Source organism: Brassica napus, chromosome C1 (assembly GCF_020379485.1).
Source record: "Brassica napus cultivar Da-Ae chromosome C1, Da-Ae, whole genome shotgun sequence".
Taxonomy (NCBI): domain Eukaryota; kingdom Viridiplantae; phylum Streptophyta; class Magnoliopsida; order Brassicales; family Brassicaceae; genus Brassica; species Brassica napus.
Genome location: NC_063444.1, coordinates 41,420,493 through 41,445,111, shown reverse-complemented (window position 1 = coordinate 41,445,111; position 24,619 = coordinate 41,420,493). Strand labels below are relative to the sequence as shown.

The window sequence follows — 24,619 nt, the reverse complement described above, 5'->3', positions numbered from 1 at the left end:
AACACATCAAGTGATCTCTTAGGATGCTCTGGTCCGGGAACGAGAATCGAGAGAAACAAAAACTCTCGTCGCAAGCACAAGTTTGGGGGGAGGTTGTATGGTGTAAGAATGACGGGCCATAGAGAATACTGTCTTCCACTCTTGCCAAACGGACTGAAACCATCAGTACATAATCCAAGGTAGACATTTCTTCTCTCATACGCAAAGTCGGGATACTTTGATTGGAAATGCTTCCACGCTTTTGCATCTGAAGGATGTCTGATCTCACCATCTGTTGAGTGCTCCGCATGCCATCTCATTGGTTGCGCTGTGCGTTCAGACAGATACAACCTCTGCAACCTTTCCGTCAAAGGTAAATACCACATCCTTTTATATGGCACTGGAACTCTTCCAATTGTATCTTTATAACGAGGCTTTCCACAAAATTTGCATGTAACCCGCTGTTCATCCACCCTCCAATAAATCATGCAGTTGTCGCTGCATACATCTATTACCTGATACGATAAACCAAGACCAGCTACGAGTTTCTGAACCTCGTAGTATGAACCAGGAGCTACATTATCCTCGGGTAGAATACCTTTTACAAAATCAGCAATCGCATCCACACAGTCTTCAGCCAAATTATAATCTGTTTTAATGCCCATCAATCTTGTAGCAGATGATAAAGCTGAATGACCATCTCTGCAACCTTCGTACAATGGTTGCTTTTATGAACCAGCTACATTATCCTCGGGTAGAATACCTTTTACAAAATCAGCAATCGCATCCACACAGTCTTCAGCCAAATTATAATCTGTTTTAATGCCCATCAATCTTGTAGCAGATGATAAAGCTGAATGACCATCTCTGCAACCTTCGTACAATGGTTGCTTTCCAGCATCCAACATATCATAAAATCTCCTAGCTTCTGCATTGGGTAAATCTTTCCCTCTAAAATGATCATTTACCATCTGCTCAGTACCTACACCATAATCTACATCCGTTCTAATTGGTTCTTCTAATCTAACCGCTGGCTGAGGTTCACTAGTACTACCATGTTCATAATCAGTTTCCCCATGATGATACCAAATTTTGTAACTTCGTGTAAACCCACTCAAATATAGATGAGTCCAAACATCCCACTCTTTAATAACCTTTCTATTTTTACAATTAGAGCAAGGACATCTTAACATACCTGTTTTTGCTTCCGGTTGTCGGTGAACTAACCCCATGAATTCAGTTATACCTCGTTGGTATTCTTCCGTAAGCAATCTCGTGTTCGGATCCAAATGAGGTCGATCGATCCAAGAACGAAAATAATTTGAAGAAGACATATTTTTTATGAATCAAATTCGTGTGTAAATAGAGTAAGAGGGAGGATGAAGATATGAAGTGAATGAAGAGGAAGAGGAGTGCTTGTATTTATAGTTTAAATCCTGCCGACATACCGAGGAAATTCCGACGGAATTCCGACGGACAAAACTAGTTCGTCGGAATTTCCTCGGAATTTTGTAAAATCCCCCAACGGCTCTCCAACGGCTATAATATTTCCTCGGAATTCATCGGTTTTTTCCGAGGAACAGAGTTTTCCTCGGAATTTTCTCGGAATATTCCGACGGACTGTAGTTTCCTCGGAATCCCGTCGGTATATTCCGAGGAAATTCCGAGGAAACCCAATTTTGTGTTTCCTCGGAATTTCCTCGGAAATTCCTCGATATATTCCGAGGATTTCATTTTCCGTCGGAATGTCCGTCAGAATATCGATGTTTTCTTGTAGTGATATAAAATAAGTTCACTGACCTTATTTGAAATCATCTCCAAGATTAGGAAATTTTACTCGAGAAAACCAACTAAATTTTTGATTTATTAAAAAAGCCAGATTTTGTACATACTTTTTTAACAGTATAAATAGAATTATGAAGCGACACGGCACATGTAATGAGAAGTACACTGTATAATACAGAGAATTATAAAAGCACAAACACAGCACTCCTTTACAACTCGCCACATCACTATAGAGATACAACTAGGTCCCTTCCTCATAATTATAATAACATTCATACAATAACAGGTATCACGTTTATTTATATTATATTATGTAAAGGGATATACAAGTTATTTAGCAACACTAAATTTGTTGACAAAAAAAAACAACACTAAATGAATGTCCCTACAAAAGCATTTTGTATTTGGAAAAGATATGGACGGAGGCACAACATGCACACGAGGACTCATAGCATTGGCTAGGCACTTACTGGGTCCCAAACTCCTCATCTCATTTTAAGAGATAGAGAATGAACTTTCCAAAACCAACAACTAAATGCTCTTTAAAATATTTAATTCTTATAGCCCCCACTAACTAAGTAGCACTAAAGTTATATATATACACACCAATTTCAATCACCCAAGGGAATAAACACAGAGCAAAACATCACAAGAGAAACCAAAGCAAAGCTAAAAGAGAATAAATATGTATTCTGAAGTCTTCCAAGAACATTTCATCTCCAGAAAGTTGCTTCAGCAACTACCATTTGATCACTACATGCACCAACAAGAAGCTCATATACCTGACAAGAACAACTTGAGCGGCAACGTTCTCATGGTTCTATCTATCCTTGTCTGCGGTATCATCGGCTCCCTCGGGTTGCATTACGTAATCGGTTGCATATTCAGACGTTCCTCGAGTTTCATGATCGCTGATCCCATCTCTAGCCCGTCCACACCACGTGGCTCAGCAACAGCAAACAAAGGGGTCAAGAAGAAAGCTCTCAAGATGTTCCCGGTAATAAAATACTCACGTGAGATGAACCTCTCAGGGCTCGGTGAGGAGTGTGTCATTTGCTTGTCTGATTTCGTAGCTGGAGAACAGGTACGGCTGCTTCCAAAGTGTAATCACGGCTTCCACGTTCGCTGCATCGACAAGTGGCTTAAGCAGCATGTGACTTGTCCGAAATGCAGACACTCTCTGGTTGAGACATGCCACAAGATCTTAGGGGATGAAGCTGATCAGGTTGTAGCAACACCAGCGGAGAGGATAGATGTCATGATTGCTCCTCTAGAACATGAAGCAAGAGTAAATACTTATAGAGAAAACAGCTAGAGTATGTCAACAAAACAATTAGATTTGAACACAGTTTATGTTCCTAGCCAATAGAATTCCAAAGTCAGACACAATGGAGCTTTTTCTTTTTATTTATTTTTTCTTGAAACCCAAAATGTAAAGAGAGCTTATCTTAAGCTTCCCGTGGCATCATAAGTTCATCAATATTTAAATTATTTACTCCTATGAGATACTCAAATTAAAATCAAAACCATCATCTACCAAGAAATGTTTGATAAATTCTTTTCAAATAATTCTCCTGCATATTCATATCTCAAACATAGAGTAAAACTAAGTAACTACTACTTTTTTCGGTTCCTTCGCAGCTTCCTGATAGTGAAGATGACATTGCCATGTGACTGAACTCTACATTTTAAACTCTTTCTTTGTATCATTAAAAAAAAAAAAAAAAACTACTACTACTACTTTTGAAAGGTCTGAAAGTTATGGTTTCTATGGAGCTCAGGGACGCCAAAGTATTGCACGACGAAGCAGAACAAAGACTACATGATTCCATTTAGGCCTGCGCTAATCAGTTACAAATCCATCTGCATCCACTCATTAACCTTGGTATAGTAACAACATCTATATGCCCCAAAACCGACCCCATGGTAAGTATACTGGGTAAGACTATATTATGGATTATTGGTCCTAATGATAAAGAAATCAATTCAGTGTGCCTGGAAAGGTATAGGGTAAGGGACCCAACCCGTAATAAGGTCAAGGAAACCCACCTAAGTCACTACGGGAGTGGGTAATAGTCAAACCTAAAAGCTACTTTGAGGAATGCTTAATTATAGTCTTGTAATATATCAGTCAAGAGGCAACGCACATCACACGTGGTATGAGACATTAATGGAGTTGAACAAAAAAAAAGAGACATTAATGAAAAGCTTCAGTATCAAACCGTGGTAATTAATACATTAGTTAAAAACTTAAGAATTTGGTTTACAGGTAACGTAGGACTTTACAGTGGTCAACACTCGACAGTTGCAGTTAAACTACCCGTTGGACGAATATACAAATCTAGTGGCATTTGAGTGGCCGTTGTATTACACGCGCGTCTCACATGGTTCTCTCTACCCTAAAATCTCCGATTGAAAAGGATGGAGCCACTGCGGATCTCCGGCGGCCTCGTCGGTGTTTGTAGTGGTCTCCCCCTCAACGGAATCAGCACAACGAGACGGAATATGCAAGATCTGGTGTTTCTAGAGGTGTTCTCGCTTCTCGCTGCGACTCGGAAGAATTTCTGAAGCGGAAATTCCTATGAAGCTCCACCGCTCTGGTAATTCGTCGGGATTCGTCGGTGAATGGTTGGAGTCTACTGTTAGAGGACGACGGCGACCCACCGGAACCGCAAGTCAGTCATCGGGGTAGGGGCTTAATATCCGATGGGAAGGTTTGGTTTGGCAGTGTCGGTGGATCTCACCTCTGTAGATGGCGGTTCTCTTAGGTCCTTAATCTCGCCGGCTCGTCTTCCTCCTTCCTCCGCCATGAAGAGTTGATGAACACACAATACATCGGACCTGTGAGACGGTGAAGCTGTCACGGTTAACGGCGGGTTAGGGTTTTGGAGTTGGCTTCCGTATCGAGGTCGACGTTTATGGCCGCGGGACACTCCGAGGATGGCTCCGTTGAAGGTAACTGGTACGGATCTGGCGGGCCGTTGACACCACCGCCGTGAGAAGTCACTGGAAACTGGATTATGGGGTCACGGTGTCTATCGAAGGAGGGAGTAGTCTTCCTCTGTCTTATTTCCCATAACCTAAGCTCCTCTTTGTTTTGCTTGAGCTGTATTTTAGTCGAGTCCAAATCACTTGTAACCTATGTATTGATGTTTCTCCGGTACACCGGAACTTGTAAGATTCTGATTGCCCTTCGGGGATGATTTATTAAATATATATATTAAAAAAAAAGAAAAAAAAAAAAAAAACTACCCGTTGGACTAAGATTGTACAACTACAAAAACAACCGAGGCTGGTTAGAAAGCAACCAATCATTATCAACCTTTTATTAATGAGAAACTGGTTCACTCACTGTATATAGTGTTCAATTAAGCCCTTGTTCCTTTGGTGGGAGGGGACGAACCATCTATTATTACCCTAAAAAGCCAAACCTGTGTAGGGGCAGGAGTACAAGGCACGTGGTTTTCATTGACAAACCAGAGACCGTATCTGAGATTTTAAGGGATATAAATATATATTTTTTAAAATTCCTTAATTTGGAAGCCTATCTTCTATACAAAAAAAATTTGGTGGCCAATAATATAACTAAAGATTGAAGATCAATAATAGAACTAAAAGAGCAAAAAGCTTTGTATTAGAGAATAGCAAATTCCAGCACAAGAAGATATTTAATTACCGCGCTCACATAACAAGTTTAGATCTCTTCAAACACATTCGATGAGGCCAAACCAATTCAAAATCAAATGCACTCTGAAAAATATTCTTAATATTGGTGTCCCAAGGATACTGGATACCTCCAATTACCACCCTATCACATCATCAGCTGATCCACTTAAGTTACATTTCTCTCAAGCCATTTGGAGAGATGCAGTAAACTGATACAGCATTAAATCATGCTCTAAACTTTAATCTACTGACATTTTACTCCTTCACTTAATCACGTAGTAGGAAGAATACCAAATAAAGAATGTCAACCAAAGAACGCACGAGTATCACATGGTATTCCAAGCAACATAAAGCAACAAAGGCAAAGTTAATCACTTTCAGGAAGGGATAAGAAAACAGTCCACTATCTGTTATATGGAACCTCGTGGCACATACAAAAGAAAAGACAAATCATTTTCAGATAGGCTTACAGTCTTTAAGTAATTTTCAGAGTGATACTGGTGCCAAAAAGATAGATCTCCCCTGCTTTGCAACATCAATATACATAAAATCTACCACTAACTAATGCATCACTTGGAATCAGTGTCCCAAAAACACATAAGAATATGCATGATTAACCCCGGTCTCTTAACTCATGATTTGACACTTTTTGTTTTGTTTTTTTTTTTTACACTTTTCGGCTAAGAAACGACTCTTATATTTTTTATTTAAGAGACGGTTCTTAGCTTTTCTTAGTTAAAATCTAAAAAAAGTTAAGAACCGTCTCTTAGCCGAAACTAAGAATCTCAGTTAAGAGACTGGAGTTAATTATGGTCTAAGTAACAACCAACCAAGAAAAACATAATAACGATGAAAGAATATGAGATAATTTTGTTAGATCTAATTCAAGATAATGTATAGATGGATGTCACAAGCATAACTTAGTTTGCATCAAACATACCAACAAAGAGTTTACCTAAACTCTTGGATCACATAGTCATAGGTTTGATTTCCGTTAGGAGAGATCTGTTATATTAAGGAGAATTAATTTAGTATAGTTTGTGCCTCATCGTAGAAGATGTACAAGAATTAGGGTCTAGAACCTCATAGTCATTAAAAAATTGTTTGCATCAAACATTTTTTGGCATAAGATATACTAAAAACCATAATATCTAAGACAGAACAGAGAAAGGTCAGTATACACCCAACAGGTGTATATTTCAATGCTACTTCAAAGATTAGGGAAGCTTCATGGCTGCTCCAGCTAAAGCTCATGGGTCCCTATGAGCAACTCTTGAGGATTTGATTTGCCAAATTTACTGCCACATGGGTCTACAATTGCAGTAAATGGTAAGAAGGGTCCATTCTCAATAAGAAAGCACACTAAGATCATACAAATTCAGTGGATAATCCATATAACTATATAAGGTGCAGACTAATAAATAAAACAGTACACCAAAGGGCCTCTACTAATTCAAAAGTTTTTTGATTAAAACTAATTTACATTGTATATCAGAAAGTATATGAAACCTTTACCTTTCCACTATATATATATAGAACCTGCAATGCAACCTAGAAGATCTATCTTTTATCATGTCGACTGCAACTTTTTCTCCCACAATCAAACCAAGTGTGCTCTTCCAAAATATTCTTGGAAACTTTTACTCAAGAAGACTACTACTTCATACATCTTCCCAACCACCTACCATAGCATCGCCCCCATTTGCAGACACTCAAGAAGCTTCACTCTCTTATGCCCACCATATGAGCTTTGATACAAACGTTGTCATGGTCCTATCAGTTCTCTTCTTTGCACTAGTTTGCTCACTTGGACTACATTCCATCATTAGAGTGGTGATGAGGTACTCCAATTTGTTATCATCCGAAGCTAGTAACGAGCTCGCAGTTCGCTTGGCCAACACAGGGGTCAAACGAAAAGCCTTGAAGAGTTTCCAGACGTTAAGTTACTCTACAGAGCTTAAGCTGCCTGGCCTAGGTACAGAGTGTGCCATATGTCTCTCGGAGTTTGTATCCGGGGAGCGAGTCAAGCTACTGCCAAAGTGCCACCATGGATTCCATGTCCGGTGTATAGACAAATGGCTAAGTTCACACTCTTCCTGTCCCACATGCAGGCACTGCCTCATTCAGACTAGCCAAAAGATATCTGGCTGCAGTGAGGCGTCCTCATCACGTAATCAACCACCAAATGGCATCATTAGCGTGGATATAGCACCATTAGGACCAGAAAGATTGATACTCGGTTTCTAAATACAGTCCAAGTAGACTTGGGTGCAGTTATGTTGTAAAACTTGATATATAAAATCAGGGTTTATATGTAGTTTCATATAGATTCAAGAGAGCGTTCTCATTTCCACTGTACAGTTTTAAAGATTATGTATGACATGTTGCTTTGTTCACTCATGAACGTCTGAAAGTAGTGTACATTTCACAAAAGTAGAAAAATTTAGAGTCACGTGAGTGAATGAAATCATAAACAACTCAAACTCCAAAGATAAGGAAGCTAATTAAGAAGGCAAAACACTTAAGTGAGAGTATAAAATCAACTCAGAGAAATCCTTAATCATGTAATGCCACTAACTTGTTTGTTTAATAGTGATTACCATATTGATTAATAACATAACAAGCTATGTAAATTAAAATAATTTCGAACTAAAGAACAAGAAGGAGACCTTTCTTGTTTGGTTATCAAACTTGTATTAAAGTGAGTAGGCATCGGATAATATAAAAACGTGACCAAAATAAGCAACAAGGAATACTAAAAAGACCCTACAAGAGAAAAGATGCTTTAATATAATCCACCCAAATGAGAACAAGTCCAAGATTGAGAAAGATATATAGGTGACACACCTAGAACAAACGGCTTAAAGAAGAATGGAATCTGAGCAAGAAAACCACCATAGAGTCAAATCAGAAGATAGAAAGTAAAAATGGTACGATGAATTAACAACCAGTGTTGGTGCTGTCAAATATCAAAATTGAGGTTACAGAATCTATAGACATTAAGTGCCAAAAAATTCAATCATTCAAGACTGAAAAGCCACTGAGTGAGCATCAAATGTAACAGTACCAACAAAAATGGTGTGGCTTATACTGGTACTGCACCTAAAGAGACAATCTTGGAGTATTCGAGAGAGACAAGCAATTAGTTGAGTAAACTTGACAAACTGCTTCAAACTATGGTCCAAAGGCCCATGGTTTTCAGTTTCAACTAAATATAGACATGGACATCTGGAATTCAAAAAGAAATAGCAAACCAATTATACATGAATGCTTTTGCTAGTTGTGCATTAGGTAAAAACCAAAGATTGTATAGTCAGGTCTTTTTTGAACCTATTGATAAAGCCCAACATACCAAAGTTTACTAAACAGTATAATCATCATTTGTTGCTTGAAAAACAATAATTTAGTTCTACTTCTACATAATTCCTTGAGTTGATCTTCCACGATCATAGCCCGTAAGCGTCCGGTGTACGGTGTACCGGATATTTGAATGGTTCGCGTGAACTGAATCACCATAAACAAGTAATGGTTAGGTCTTCATCTATTATTGTCATGTTTTGTTTATAATAATTAACATTTCTTTCCAACAAGAATTCAATAACTTTAATAATTGAACGACGTCATTCATTTTGTAAAAGTATATAAAAAACTTTGAGCTTTATTTCCCATTTTATGTTCCATCATGTATTTAACCTCCTCTATATGAAGATGACTTGATCTCTTATAAAGCAATAAATGGTAGTCGTTAAAATTCGGTTCATCTACTTAACTATGGCATTATTTCTTGTTTATTTTTAAGCAATTATTTTCAACAAAAATTAAACCGCTAAATTACCAGTGATCACTTGTTAGGGATATCTGAATATAGTCGGATTCGAACTCAGCTCGCTCAGCGACGCTGGAACGCCGTGCTACCATCCGACCACTAGCACGTGGTTAATTATTTTCAACTATTTAATTTAGTTATCTTAACAATGAAATCATAACTGCGTTATTTGTAAGTTGTTGAATAAGTTGGTTAAAAATATTTAAAATAAAAATTAGCAAAACGAATTTCATATTACATTATTGTAGGGATAGATGCTTCATATGCGTGTATCATTTTCTTTGTTGTACGAATTTATACTACTGCTTATACAGATTTAAATATAAAGTATACTATCGATGGAAACAATATATTATTAGATACATATATCTGGAACTTTTTTTGTTTTGAAAAAGCATAAATCTGGAACTTCGTGGTTGAAAAAAAATGAAGTATTAATATAGTATCCATTTCATTTTATTGTTACATGTAAGCTTAAAGCCTTAAACCACATGAATTTAGAGGTAACTAAATTATATTCCAAAAAAAGCAATACCACTTTATGGGTGGATTCATGATTGTGGCGTGCCACTACTAGCAAAGTTGAGAGGGATCGAAAAAGCTATACATCTCTAGGATCAAGCAACCCATTAATTACATTCTAAATCCAGAGAAAAACTAACCTTAATTGACTTTTCTCCAACAAAAGAACATGAACGTGGCCTGCTATGTATATTTTACTTTTGTTATAAATCAATTAGTGGATGTCCATAACCGGCCCAGTCCATAACCGGCCCATACAACTAGAGAGAGAGAGTTGGCCACGACTTGGAGAGAGAGAGAAAGGTGGCTTGGAGAAAAGGAAACCATATTTCCTTTTCTTTGTAATTGTTATCTTTTCATTATTATGTATTATTAGTTTTCCTAATCCTAGTGGATTTAGGTTTTGGATACTTTCCTTTTTACTTATCTTGTAATCTCCTATATAAGAGAACACTTATTCATTAATGAGATACAGAAATATTCAGACCTAAAACCTTCGTTTTACAACACGTTATCAGCACGATAGCCTCTAACACCCTGAGGCTAAAACAAAACCCCTAAAACCCTAAAACGAAAGGAATCTACCTCAGAACTTCAAAGGGGTCGTTCTCCCAAACCGTGAAGACCCAGAAAACGACCAAGATATCAAATCGAAGCTCTTGCCAAGAGGAATCATTCAGTGCAAACCGTTTTTCGATCTGACCACCTACGCGCCCTCACGCCCCGATAAAGTGCGCGCCGATTTGCTTTGGAACCCTAATCCGAACCCGACGAACCCTAATCCGTTCTTGCTCGCGTCCCAGCTCGTCACCATCCGATCAGCTCCAGCCCTAAGGTGTTCCTGATCCTAGACGACCTCAGCTTCCCGTTCGCATCACAGCCAGCTCGCGTTCCCCATCAGCCAGCTCGCATTCTTGATCAGCCGTTTGCAAACCCGATAGGAAGCAGCCGCTCGCAAACCCGATAGGAAGCAGACGCGTCCCGCTCGCATCCGACGACGATTCGGTAGCAACCAGCTCGCGTCCGTCCGTGTGCAGCTTGAGGTTCATCCGTTCATCTTGGTGGTCCGGTTTCAACAACCTGCAAACAAAAAGGTAACCCTAATTCTAAGAACATGAGAATTGAATTTGGATTGTTTGTAAAGATTGAAACCCTAAAATCTAATCCTTAAGATGAAAGCCATAGGATAATAGATCAAACCCTAAAGAGTAAATCGGAGCTCGAATAAGTCTGATCCCCTAAACACTAAATCGAGATTGATCCATTGATCAATTAAAATCATAACCTTTAAGGTTTTTGAATCTCAAATCTAATCCCTTTGATCAAAGATCAAAGTTTTCGAAATCCCCTAAACCCTAATTTGGAAAATTGGTTTTAATTTTTGATTTGAAACTTGAGTGTTTGATTGATCGCCTAGAACTATGATTAGGATTGTTTTAAACTTGAATCTGAATTGCTTATCTTGTTTAAACTAAAATCCTAAAATAAAAAACCTAGAAATCGAATTTGAAGTTGTGGCCTTATGGCCTTGATACATTCTAGGTTAATTGTTCTAGATCATATCATGTGGCCGTGTGGCCTTGTTGCATTCATATCTGAACCTGATCACTACTGATTGATTACAATTGAACTTAGAATCTAATGTTAGGATTGTATTGAAACTAAAATCAAGTGGCCGCATGATTTGTTTCATTGCTTGGCCGATTGGTTTGTTTGTTTGATTGAATCATGAATTGATAGAAACAAACCGTCTTAGGATTGAAATTACATGTTAACTAAATGCATAAGAGTTAAACCTATTGCACCCATTGGTCGTGAGGCATATACTTTGGCCGTGAGGCATTGTTTGACTGTTTAAAACTAAAAACCTAATTAATATGAATTGTGTGGCCGTGTGGCTTTGTTAAGAATCATACCGAACAGCCATGTGGCCTAATCGTTCCGATGCATTGCTCATACTCGCGGCCTTGTGCCCTTGATTGATAACTTGCTTGCAGCATGTGATAGAAAGCCGTGTGGCTTAATGCATCATAGCTTGGCCTTGTGGTCTAGTGAGACACCATATCTGAATGGTCATGTGGCCTTGTTTGCATATCTCATGAACCGATCTCTAGGATCGTTGTATCACATCAAAATGGCTGTGTGGCCTAAGCATCACATATAGACCTTTCATTCTCGACTTATCTCGCACCATGGTCGAGTAGTAAAGTGTTTTGGTCGAGAGACTTATGAAATCATATGCACTGATTATTTTGAATTGGTTGCATGAATTCTAAATCATGAATTGATTGATAATATGATTTTAGATGCCGAGATTTGAGCCCTTGGATTATGCCATTCTAAAACCCTCTGGAGAAAATTATCTAGAATGGGAAATGAACACTTCGGTTGTCCTGAAATCAAGAGGACTCGGTAGGAGTATCATTCAGGGTGATTATGCAACTAAAAGTGAAAAGCTAAGAGCCATAACAATTATGCGCCATCATCTCACTGAGGATCTGAGAAATCAGTATCTATATATTGAGAATCCTCGTGACCTTTGGATAGAATTAAAATCCAGATACACAATGGTGTTATTACCAAAGGTCAGGCATGAATGGATGAGTATCAGATTCCAAGACTTTGAGTCTGTGGCCGAGTATCACTTTGCTTTGTCCAAAGTTTTTTACAGCCTGAGACTATGTGGTGAAGTGGTAACAGATGATGATTTGTTATTCAAGACATACTCCACATTCCATCCAGGAGATCTGTTGTCAAAACATATCTACATAGAAAGAGGTTTTACCACCTACAAATAACCTGGTCTCTTGCCTAACAGTAATTGAGAATGATAAGTTGCTAAAGAAAAGTAGTGAGATGAGATATCCTGAGGCAATGGATCAAGATGAATCCAAGGCAGATGTGTCCAATGTAACAGATGGTGTGGCCAGCTTATCTATTAACTAAGAAAGATCTCGACATTTGTTTAAAGTCTTTGATTTGTGTTTTGCTTTAAACCTAATTATCATTCACGATTTTATATAAAATAATAGATTTGATTTGAGTTCATTACTATTATATCTTGCCTGATCTTATTTGATAATGTGAATGATTGATAAAAGAAACTACCTAAAGGGCATTATGGTACAGTATAGTAGCCTAGTAAGAAATCTATGGCCAAGGCATTGCCTAAAGGGCATTATATACACCCAAAGAATGTGTGACCCATTGAGTTAAAATGGTTTCCAAATAGAAACAATGGGCAAAAGGAAACAAGTTCCTTCAGATTTAAGAAAGAAAACACCTAAGACCTTATGAGATAGTGGTCAAGACTATACCTACGTACTCTACTGATCAAAACTATGCTACAAATCAGTATGATAAGAGGCAAGAGTCGTGGTGACCATACTGATATATCCCACGGAAATCATACACTATATGGCATGACCGGATTAGCCATCCTAGTCTAAACTTGATGCAAAGATTGATATTGAAAAGGCACAAAGAGTTATCCCATAAGATCTCACGTTGTGTAACATGTACACAAAGGGAAACTCATTAGGCTTTATTGTCCTAAGCATCACAAAATTATAGTATGTTCATGAGGGGGAGAGAGGATAAACCCGTGATCCATGATCAATACTACAAATTTGTGTACTACTATGGTCTATGACCATGCTATAAACGGCTTGGCCGCAAAGGCCATTACCTACAAAGGTTCGGCCGTATAACTCAGACTCTAAAGTCTATAAAGCTTAGGGACATCATGAATTACATGTATATAAAGTTAAGATGCATCAGGCCATTTAAGTGACCATAGATATTCCCATCTCAGATTGAATACGGGTCATAAACAAGACATATACCATCTTAAGAGACTTTGAATAAACCACCACAGACATATGTGTCGTCTAAGATGGAACCTCAGAAGAGGATTGAGAATATATGTTGGATAAGAGTATGACTTTCTCCCACGACTTCTAAGAGACCTTGAGCCAAATATGAGTGGTCAGAAAGTGGCCAGGTACACGGATTGCATGATCAATGAATCCGACTATCCAACATTAAAAGGAGAAAGCTATAAGCTGGTAAAGAGTAAAGAATGATAAGAAACAGAATGGTATCAACCATTATTGTCTTGCCAAAGATCCTTGGATTAGAATTATAGACGTCCAAAGAAAGAAAAGATTATACATAGCTAGCTAATCGAGATGCCAGACACTGACCCGAAAAGAAAAGAAAAGAATGACTAAGTCATAACCAGCTTAGCACCAGACGAAATCTGATGTCCTAGAGACATAGTCAAGTTGCTACAGAGTCTATACAAGATAGACCAAAGTGTTCCATAAGATAAGGAACCTCGGAAAGAAAAGGTGCATAGAATACAGATCCGAGGTCAAAATAGAAACCATACCAGACATTGAGAAAAGGCTGCGCAGCTAAACATCTAAGGTACCAAACCATGTACCTTGGGATGCTAAGCTACTAGGTAACAAAGGTCCTGGATAATGAAATCTCAAATCGATTAGATCATGTCTGGAAGACTGGAACACAATGGAACCACACATATATATAAGTGTCGACACATGAGAGTTATATTTGTATAAGGATACATAAAGTAGTAACACTTGAGTTTAAAGATATAAACGAGGATCATGAACCCACGAAAGAGTACTCATAAAGATTAAAGACTAGATTGAAAGATAAACGTGGGGTTTTAAAGTATCTATAGAAGAGATAGGCGTATTGTCCATACATATATTCAGAAATGCCATCTGATAAACCAGTGAAATAGATGGGTCTTGTGAGGGAAAATAAACCGTGAGAGATGGTACATGATCACGAGGTGTAAAGGTGTTCATGTTTTCCTACTAACAGCATTTGATCATAGCTTGTTACACAAGGATACTCACAGAGACCAAAGGAACAAATTATAAGGAGATAAACTCCTATGTGGTGGATGCTGCTACAGATTTTTAAAATTGACAAAAGGTCTGGTCATAAGAAAGAAATTAGATTGACATACACTGATGTAGTAAGAAGCATATGGATCACTGGATAAAGAACAACATTGTTCCTAAGCTGTTCATGGACTGAAACAAAGCAGCTGCATATATTATGTAAAGGAGTTGTATAAGAACAATCCAATTCAGTCCATATACTTATAAAATAGATTTGAATTCCTTGTGTTTACTTATACTAAACCAGCCTAAAGAAAGGTTAGTTGATTGATACAAATTATCAATTAAATCTGTGTAGGCGTCCGGCCCTTCTTCTTTGATCATGGCTAGTGAAAAGAAAGATCAGCCATCGTGTTGTAGTCCATAAACACATGTGGCCGAGGTCCATGACCTAATATGCGTGGTATGATCCACGGCAACAAAGGTCATGGGACACCATCAAGGTATGGATAAAAGACTGCAATAGCGTTACCGAATGCAAGAGAGATTACTGATCGAGATTCATGAGTGTGTTCGGCCGAAGAGCCATAGCTTGATGAGATTATAAAACTCATTACAGCAATAATCATTGATCACATCTTGATCTAGAACACTCATGAGACAAGTTATAAACATGTATAGAAGAAGTCTATGACTCAATATGGATTGATCAGATTAGTGCATAGTCGATGATAATAAAGAAAGATCTATGGACAGAGATATTGGGTACACATCCGTGTAGTAGATACACCGGAACATAGGTTTACGACCTGAGACTATAAGTTCATAAGTACCATGCTTAGTATATATATTGTCCCTAGTGTGTTTAGTCTGTCCGACCTAATTAAGAGTAGTCGACAACCAAAGGTCCACTTCTTGACCACGCACACACGATGTCAGAAGACATGAGAAGAGACCGGAAAGGTCAAAAGTAATCCAATTGCGGTTCAGTAATGAACTTGGCCGATTTGTTTACTCCCTACCTGCACGTTCAGGAAAGATCACGCATCAGATGCGTAGACTGAAGAAACCTCCACTGAGGTCCACATCAGGGGGAGTAGTACGTGTTGTACTCTTTTTCCTTCATCATGGTTTTGTCCCACTGGGTTTTCCTGATAAGGTTTTAATGAGGCAACATGAAGCGTACTACGATCCTGAATGGTTATGGCATCCAAGGGGGAGTGTTATAATTCAATTAGTGGATGTCCATAACCGGTCCGGTCCATAACCGGCCCATACAACTAGAGAGAGAGAGTTGCCCACGACTTGGAGAGAGAGAGAGAGAGTCGGTCATGACATGGAGAGAGAGAGAGATGCGGCTTGGAGAAAATGAAATCATTTTTCCTTTTCCTTGTAATTATTATCTTTCCATTATTATGTATTATTAGTTTTCCTAATCCTAGTGGATTTTGGTTTTGGATACTTTCCTTTTTACTTATCTTGTAATTCTCCTATAGAAGGGAACACTTATTCATTAATGAGATACAGAAATATTCGGACCTAAAACCTTCGTTTTACGACAACTTTTATATATTGAGATTTATTTATTTATTTTGACAGCATATAGGTTACTTTTATATTATGCTAAAAACATGAACATGGTCTGCCTCATCATATAATAAATAGTGAGAATCAAATGTAATCATAATAGCAGCAATGAAGACCACAAGTAGTTTCGTAATGATGGACACAACGTTTTCGTACGTGCCAGCTTAACCTTCCCACATTCTTTTTCCAACTTTCTCTCTCTCTCTGGCCTGATTCGATTGTACTCAGCATGTGCGATTCACGTGGATCACATAAAGTTGACTTTTTGGGTAAAACCCACTTAATGGTTCTTAGAGAATTTTTAACTCCCAAATGAAAGATAAGAAACTTTGTTAAGAAACACTTAATTAATTGAGTGGTTTAATGGTAGTTTCTTAATAAAGATTCTTAACAAAAAAAGAAATATTAATTTTTTTTAAAACATAAAATTTTAAACAAAGATTAAATTTATTTATTAAATAAAGCAAAGTCAAACATAACGTCTTAAACATAGAATTTAAAATAAAAACATAAAAACAAAGATTACTAAAATAAACGATAATAATTTCAAAGAGGCATCAAATCTCGGTGTCTTCATCACGTCCAAATTTACGTCATATATGTTTAACCAAATCACCTTTCAGTTGTTGATGTGCTTGTCTATCACGAATTCTTGTTCGAACACCCATCTGATTGGCGATATTTGTAGGGATATCTGTCGAATAGGTGAGATCGACACGTGAACTTCCGCTGCCTTCTCTTTGTTGGAAATCCGAAACATCATATTGAGTGTATTCATCTCGTTCGTCTTCTAATATCATATTATGGAGTATGATACATGCTCTCATAATCTTCTCAATCTTGACTTTATCCCAAGAAAGTGCTGGATTTTTAACAAAGGCAAATCGAGCTTGCAAGACTCCGAAAGCACGCTCCACATCTTTTTGGGCATCTTCTTGACGTTGAGCAAATAAAACTGCTTTTGGCCCTTGTGAAATCAGAATAGATTGAATAAAAGTTGCCAATTTCGGATAAATACCATCGGTGAGATAGTAAGCCAAATTATACTCTCTTCCGTTGACCGAGAAATTCACTTGCGGAGCTTGACCATTTATTATGTCATCAAAAACATGCGAGCGATCAAGAACATTAATATCATTTAAGGTACCTGGAGGTCTGAAAAACGCATGACATATCCGGAGATCATATGAAGCAACCGCCTCTAAAACGATTGTGGGTTTTTCCGAACCACGAGAATATTGCCCTTTCCAAGCGGTGGGACAATTCTTCCACTCCCAATGCATACAATCGATGCTTCCTATCATCCCGAGAAATCCACAAAGCTCTCCAATATGAAGTAGACGTTGAAGATCAGCCGGTGTTGGTCTTCTTAGGTACTCATCGCCGAACAAATTTATGATTGCTTCCACAAAATTTCCACACATAACCGAGCAGTGGTTGCACCGAGCCTGAGGTATTCGTCGACCGCATCAAGCGCAGAACCATATGCCAACACACGGATAGCTGGTGTACACTTTTGAAGTGTAGAGAGACCAAGCCTTCCGATACCGTCTTTCATTTGACGAAATAACTGAACTTCATTAGAGAGGCGATCAACAATATGCATGAACAATGGCTTGTTCATTCTAAATCGTTGTCGGAATAGATTTTTGGGATATGTTGGAGTGTCACTGAAATAATCATTCCATAACCGGAGATGGTCTTCTTCACGATTTCTTTCGATAAAAACTATTTTTTCCTTGTCTTCCTTTCATCTTCTTGCTCACCATAAACATAGCACAAATTCTCAAATTTTTGATCGAAAGTTTTATCAATATTACCCTCGAAAGTGTTGTGAGAAGATGATGCCATGAAAGGTTTTTTTGAGATTCTTGTTTCAGATTATATATTGTTTCAGATTTAGAAAGAGAATGTAGAGTTGTGTGAATTGTTGTGGAAAAACGTATGAATTGTTGCGAGAAAGAGAATAATAGAGAAAGAGAATGGAGAGAAGTGTGAAATGTTGTGAGATGGAGAAAGTATTGTTATATCAGATTTATAAAGTGTGAATGAAACAATTCATACATTCTCATGACACATACATACAAGAGCCCACACACACACACATTCATTGTTCGTGACAAACATACAAGAGCATTCCTGTGACACATACAAATAAAAACAATAGAGACACAAGAACACACAGACACAACACATTCTCGTGACACAAGAATACAACAAACACATACAAATACAAACAACATTGACCCAATGCTCCACTCTAACAACACTGACCCAATGCTCCACTCTCTCATTGTCATGTGACTCAAGGATACAAAACCATTGTCGCTGCTCGTGATTGATGACCAGCTCTCTCTCTCTCTCACGGGTGCTCCCAAAGGTCCACTCTCTCACATGCATTATTAAAAGATAGACAAACGTAAATAAGCAGAACTGTTTTCATGACAATAACAAGTTAAGCAGAACGTATATAAACAGAAAAATACCCATTGCAAAAAGATCCTTGTAGTAAAGCATGAAAACAATTTTATAACAAGCACAATTTAAGCATAACAAGTACATTAAACACAGACATTAGTTAGACATAATCCGAGAAACAAAGACATTAGCTAGACTTATACTTATACTAATTAGCTAGACAACAAGTCATTAATTAGCTTCTGCTTGAGTGCTTCTTCATAGTCAGCAAGAGGTTTTTTTTTGCAATCAGACTGTCAAGAAGACTCATCTCCGATAACCTTTCCTTCATTGCCAAATCTTGATGTTTAATAGACCACATACTTTCAAAATCTTTCAGAGCATTCTCCTCTGCCAATGTCTTCTTACCGCGAGCCTTTGCGGCCTTAACACCCACTGGACGCTTGTTCTCAGTAGCTTGAGAGCTTGACGAATCAGCACCGTCATCACGCTTCCTCTTCTTAGAGGTCCCATCGTTTTTAGCAGTAGCAAGGTCGCACCACTTCTGGTCGTTCCAGAGCTCCTTCCAAGTGTGTTCCAATGTGAATTTCTTTTTATGGTTATTGTAGAAAATCTGATGAGCTAGTTTCAGAATATCATTATCGTTTTGACCGCCACTCTTCTCTCTGCTTGCAGCTTCATAGGCTCCACAAAACTTACACACAAGATCATTGATCTTGTGCCATCGTTGCTTACAATGACTAGGCTCTCTCTGCTCGCAGCCAACAACTGGAGGGTTTGCCGCAAAGTATGCTGCTACTCTTGTCCAGAAAGCGCCTGATTATTGCTCGTTGTTAACGACTGGATCTTTGCTTGTGTTTAACAACAAGCTGATGAGGAGAATATCATCTGTTGGCGTCCACTTCCGTCATTCTCTACTCTCCGTAGCAGTCTCTCCACTATCTTTGGTTCCTAGCGTGCGTTGAAACAGAGGTTGTGATGAAGATAGTGAGACATTATCTTCATAGTTACCGAACGAAATGCTTTGTTGACTATGAAGTAGTTCAGCAAATTTTGAACTCTGGGTAGATGGATAAGAATCCATATCCGAAGTAAGCTCAAGGAAGAGAGAAAAAAAAAGTGGAAAGAGAAGCACACGGTTTGAACAAGGAAGAGATAAAGAAAAGAAGTGAGGTGAGAAAGTAGGAAGAGAAGAGACACAGTTTATGTAAGGAAGAGAAGGATCAACGCATTGATCACAACCAACCATAACCGAGTAGACATATATCTAAAAGCATTCATCACACAACCTCCTTCTACACAGAACACCATTCATTTCAGTCCAACCATAAATCAATTTATTACCTAAACCTACCATTATCTCACGCAAACCACTTAAGCAGCTATTTAATACCTAACCTAACACAAAACTACAATTCAATTCTATTCAGACATGAGTAAATATCAACAAACAATCATACCATATTTCACAAACAACCAACCAATATATTTATCATGATTAATCCGATTCAAAAGAGCAAAGAAAAAGGTTTAATCCAATTCAAAATTCATTTCAAACAACCATTAAAATCAAAAACAATCGCATCATAACTCACAAACCAGCAACGAATTTAAGCAATGATTTATCTAAATCAACAGATCCAAGAGGAAGTTTAATCCAATTCAAATGATCAAAGAGAAAGGTTTTACCTTTATGAACAAGAAGTGGGGATTTTTGTCTGACGAAGAGAAAGGTTTATCCTCGATCATGCCTCTTTCTCAATCACTCGCAAGACACAAAAACAGAAAAAATATCAAAACAAATCAGAACATTGAACTTCTTAAGATTCACGATGAAAGAGCACAATCAAAGACATACATAATTGAAATATTCAAACATTAAAACATATGAACTCATCTTTACCTTTCGATTCACCGTTTTCCTTCGTCTCCGAGAACCCCCACGAGAGAGATCTCGCCGTTATCCTTCCTCGAGGAGAGCAACCGGTAGAGGAGACGCCGTTTTACTTCGTCAACAAGAGCCACCGAGATAGACGCCGATTGGTTGAGGAGAGCCACCGACAGGGAGAGATATCGCCATTTTCGTCGCGGAGGAATCGAGAGAAAGAAGAGAGAAAGAAGGAAAAGAAAGAAAGAGACGGAACCGTGAAACACCACCTCTCCTCTCTCCAATGCTTTTGTGACACGTAGCCATTAAAAACCGTGTCTTCGAGTGCTTAATTAAGAGACGCGTTTACCTTAATGTCCGGTTTGTTCTTTTTTTTTAATCAAAATTAAGCTAAGATCTTCCTCTAAGAGCTGGCGATAAACGTGCTCTAATGAGGATGGGTCATAGTCGTTTAATTTTGTTAGTTTTTAGGGACTGAATATGAGGATTGCAGCGTTACTGCTAACACTTTAACTTGTTATGCCTAGGATGATATGATCTAACGATCATACGTTATATATACTAAGTTTGTAAAAAAATAAAATACACTCAGTTTGTAATCTAACTAAGATGTGGTCCCTGAAAAACTATAGAATGAGGTCCAGAGGAAATTGGCCACGTAATACATGCATTTGTAACCTAAAATACTTCAAATTCATAGGTTATATCTATTTCGTAATAGAAAAACTATTAATACATAGCTCCGTGCCAAGAGTCAAGATACCCGTTAGTAACGTTAGAAAAGACTTATATCTCAATTGTATCGATAGATAGGTTATATAGGTTATCATTATCTAATTGCATAGAGATATATATGGCACTAGAAAAAGGGCTAGACTCCATGTATTTAACATTACTTATAGGCTTATAGCAATGACATATGGTAAACAATAAATAACTATTTCAGAAACTCTTATCTGTGTGTCAGCAAATATAGTATAAATAATTTACAATAGTTTTGACGACTTCGGATGTACATGTAGTAGGAACTATTTAATACATTAGTCGTGAATGGAATGAAATATTATATTTTAACACATCATGAAAGTCACTTTCTTTCACGGCCTGATCTTACTATTCCACTTACAAAAATAAAATTAAACGATTCGATCCTAATAGAAAATGAATAAATTAAGTTGAATTTTGTGAAATTTAATCGAACAAGCAACCACGACCATCGTTGCCTGGATTGAATCGGCTTGCTTAACACTAGCTAATAAGAAGAAGAAAAAAAGAAAAACAATCAGAAAAAATAAAAGAAAATGGAGCTGTCATTTTAGGCCGAACCGATCACAGTGGAGCCACCTCAGCAAAACAAATTAAATCTTAACTAATCCAACGGATGACGAAAATAAATCTTAATTAATCAAACGGCTGAGATGATTAAAATTAATTAAAAAAAGGGCAGTTAAGTACATACAGTTAACACGAGGGAAAAGGCTGTCTGACAGCCAGGTCACGTTATCTGTTCTTGTGGTCGAAATGATTCGTCCCTGTCGATTATTATTTATTTTTTGAAAGGCCGAAAATAAAGTTGTACAGATAATAAACCCGCCTATTTAAATTCAACATTGTTTCTCCCTCTTTGAATTGTCTCTCGTTATCCTCAGCGAGACGAAGAAAGAAAGAGAGAGAGAGAGAGAGGAAGACTAAGCGAGAAGAAAGAGAGAGAGAGAGAATCGTCTTGATTCCTTAGTTCTTCTTCGATCTCTTCTTCTTCTTCCGATCTTTCTAATTCAAGGTAACTTTCTGGATCTACTTTATCTGCTGGATCTAGATCTGGAATCGGTTGAACTCGAATCTATGATCCGTTATGATATTCGGAGAATCGAACCTCAGTTGACCGATCATCTTTAGATTGACTAGTCTTGATGATTGATCTTGATCTCTATAGGCATAGATCCATATTCAGATTCACTGTTTTTACCAATTAGAATCTGTACTCTTAAGGTTAGATTGAAATCTTGAACTCAGGTGAAGTTTTGAGTATGAAGTTAACCGATTAAGGAACACTCTGTTCATGGATGTATTCAAGATTAGTGGGTTGACTTCGGTCACCAGACACTGTGGTTGGTTGAGTAGAAAGCTAGTCTGATCGTGGTTCATTTGTGCAGCTTATTAAAAAAATGGCTGAGGCTGATGACATTCAACCCATCGTCTGTGACAATGGTACCGGAATGGTCAAGGTTAGTTACTTATCCTCTCTTTTATCAGATCTGTGGAATGTTCTCCTTTTTGATGGCTTTATAATTTATATGTACAGGCTGGTTTCGCCGGCGACGATGCTCCCAGGGCTGTTTTCCCCAGTGTTGTTGGCAGGCCAAGGCATCACGGTGTCATGGTTGGGATGAACCAGAAGGATGCCTACGTCGGTGACGAGGCACAGTCCAAGAGAGGTATCCTCACCTTGAAGTACCCGATCGAGCACGGTGTTGTGAGCAACTGGGATGACATGGAGAAGATCTGGCATCACACTTTCTACAATGAGCTCCGTATCGCTCCTGAAGAGCACCCGGTTCTTCTTACCGAGGCTCCTCTTAACCCAAAGGCTAACAGAGAGAAGATGACTCAGATCATGTTTGAAACTTTCAACTCTCCGGCTATGTATGTTGCTATTCAAGCTGTTCTCTCCTTGTACGCCAGTGGTCGTACTACCGGTTAGTACATCTTAAGCCAAGCCTCTTTGGTTTCTCTGTTTTGTACTCATTGATCGCTGATTGTTTCTTCCTTGGAACAGGTATTGTGCTGGATTCTGGTGATGGTGTGTCTCACACTGTGCCAATCTACGAGGGTTTCTCTCTCCCCCACGCCATCCTCCGTCTTGACCTTGCTGGTCGTGACCTTACTGACTACCTCATGAAGATCCTTACCGAGAGAGGTTACATGTTCACCACAACAGCCGAGCGGGAAATTGTGAGAGACATCAAGGAGAAGCTTTCCTTCGTTGCTGTCGACTACGAGCAGGAGATGGAGACTTCCAAAACCAGCTCTTCCATCGAGAAGAACTACGAGTTGCCCGACGGGCAAGTGATCACCATCGGTGCTGAGAGATTCAGGTGCCCGGAGGTCTTGTTCCAGCCTTCGTTCGTGGGAATGGAAGCTGCTGGAATCCACGAGACGACTTACAACTCGATCATGAAGTGTGACGTGGATATCAGGAAGGACTTGTACGGTAACATCGTGCTCAGTGGTGGAACCACTATGTTCTCGGGTATTGCGGACCGTATGAGCAAAGAGATCACAGCGCTTGCACCAAGCAGCATGAAGATTAAGGTCGTTGCACCTCCCGAGAGGAAGTACAGTGTCTGGATCGGTGGTTCCATTCTTGCTTCCCTCAGCACATTCCAGCAGGTATGACATTGACATGAACATGATTATTTATTTTCTTATAACTAAAGGCACTGATAATCATTTATATGATTGTTCTTGAATAGATGTGGATCTCCAAGGCTGAGTATGATGAGGCAGGTCCAGGGATTGTTCACAGAAAATGCTTCTAAGCTCTCTCTCAAGTAAAAGCTGTGGGTTTTATGAATGGGATCAAAGTTTCTTTTTTTTTTCCTATCCTATTTGCTTCTCCATTTGTTTGTTTCATTTTCTTTCTTTTGTTTCTGTGCACTTGCGTGTAACAAAACTCTTATGGGTTTTTACCTTACGTTTGCGTTTGAAAGAAACAGCTTTCGTTTTGCGTTATAGTCCATTGTTTTTGTTACTCGAGTGACCGATTTGATGTCTTATTTTTCTATAATTTCTTTCAACACTGGGAAGAAGAACCTTTGATACTCTTTGTTTTGTTAATATACGTATTGTATGAGATACGCTTCTATTGATTTTACTGTGGCACAATCTTTTTAAATCTCATAGTTTATTGACATCACATATTGTAACACATTAATATTCATTTTGATATTTATAGTTTAGCAAAACTAGTTCCAAAGTGCATCTCTTGGTTACTAAAACCTTGATATTATAGTTTTACATGATAGACGACATTATAATAAAGTCACAGGAATTTCAAATTGATCTTGT

At 38.2% G+C, this 24,619-nt stretch overlaps 4 protein-coding genes across 5 annotated transcripts; 3 read left to right on the top strand and 1 right to left on the bottom strand.

Annotated features, from left to right (window-relative positions):
* Nucleotides 1-1,733: 1,733 nt before the first annotated feature.
* LOC106394574 (RING-H2 finger protein ATL77-like) lies at nt 1,734-3,265 on the top strand. The gene has a single exon (XM_013835143.3). The coding sequence runs from the start codon at nt 2,450-2,452 to the stop codon at nt 3,077-3,079; it is 630 nt and encodes a 209-aa protein (XP_013690597.1). The 5' UTR covers nt 1,734-2,449; the 3' UTR covers nt 3,080-3,265.
* A 2,318-nt stretch (nt 3,266-5,583) lies between these two features.
* Nucleotides 5,584-7,828, top strand: LOC106394873 (RING-H2 finger protein ATL78-like). Its single transcript, XM_013835424.3, has one exon. The coding sequence runs from the start codon at nt 7,003-7,005 to the stop codon at nt 7,675-7,677; it is 675 nt and encodes a 224-aa protein (XP_013690878.1). The 5' UTR covers nt 5,584-7,002; the 3' UTR covers nt 7,678-7,828.
* Nucleotides 7,829-10,635: 2,807 nt separating this feature from the next.
* Nucleotides 10,636-19,747, bottom strand: LOC106393493 (glutathione S-transferase T3-like). Its single transcript, XM_013834190.2, has 3 exons — nt 19,582-19,747; nt 18,984-19,479; nt 10,636-10,858 (listed from the first exon to the last, which is right to left on the bottom strand). Exons 1-3 carry the CDS (start codon nt 19,745-19,747, stop codon nt 10,636-10,638), a joined length of 885 nt encoding a protein of 294 aa, XP_013689644.2.
* Nucleotides 19,748-22,131: 2,384 nt separating this feature from the next.
* On the top strand, nt 22,132-24,293 carry LOC106390277 (actin-2). 2 transcript variants are annotated; one of them, XM_048743572.1, is made up of 5 exons: nt 22,132-22,331; nt 22,705-22,776; nt 22,854-23,247; nt 23,328-23,941; nt 24,025-24,283. In XM_048743572.1, the coding sequence occupies exons 2-5, from the start codon at nt 22,717-22,719 to the stop codon at nt 24,088-24,090; spliced, it is 1,134 nt and encodes a 377-aa protein (XP_048599529.1). In that variant the 5' UTR covers nt 22,132-22,331; nt 22,705-22,716; the 3' UTR covers nt 24,091-24,283.
* Nucleotides 24,294-24,619: the final 326 nt, after the last annotated feature.

What these genes read in the sequence shown, in the direction of transcription:
- LOC106394873 (XM_013835424.3), top strand. Translation starts at nt 7,003, where the DNA reads ATGTCGACTGCAACTTTTTCTCCCACAATCAAACCAAGTGTGCTCTTC.
- LOC106393493 (XM_013834190.2), bottom strand. Translation starts at nt 19,747, where the DNA reads ATGGATTCTTATCCATCTACCCAGAGTTCAAAATTTGCTGAACTACTT. An exon ending in TGGAGAGACTGCTACGGAGA is followed by an intron (nt 19,480 to 19,581) that starts GTAGAGAATGAC and finishes AGCAATAATCAG; the next exon opens with GCGCTTTCTGGACAAGAGTA. An exon ending in GATTTGGCAATGAAGGAAAG is followed by an intron (nt 10,859 to 18,983) that starts GTTATCGGAGAT and finishes TTTTGTTTGCAG; the next exon opens with GTTGTTGAAACCGGACCACC.
- LOC106390277 (XM_048743572.1), top strand. Translation starts at nt 22,717, where the DNA reads ATGGCTGAGGCTGATGACATTCAACCCATCGTCTGTGACAATGGTACC. An exon ending in ATGGTACCGGAATGGTCAAG is followed by an intron (nt 22,777 to 22,853) that starts GTTAGTTACTTA and finishes TTATATGTACAG; the next exon opens with GCTGGTTTCGCCGGCGACGA. An exon ending in CGCCAGTGGTCGTACTACCG is followed by an intron (nt 23,248 to 23,327) that starts GTTAGTACATCT and finishes TCCTTGGAACAG; the next exon opens with GTATTGTGCTGGATTCTGGT.
- LOC106394574 (XM_013835143.3), top strand. Translation starts at nt 2,450, where the DNA reads ATGTATTCTGAAGTCTTCCAAGAACATTTCATCTCCAGAAAGTTGCTT.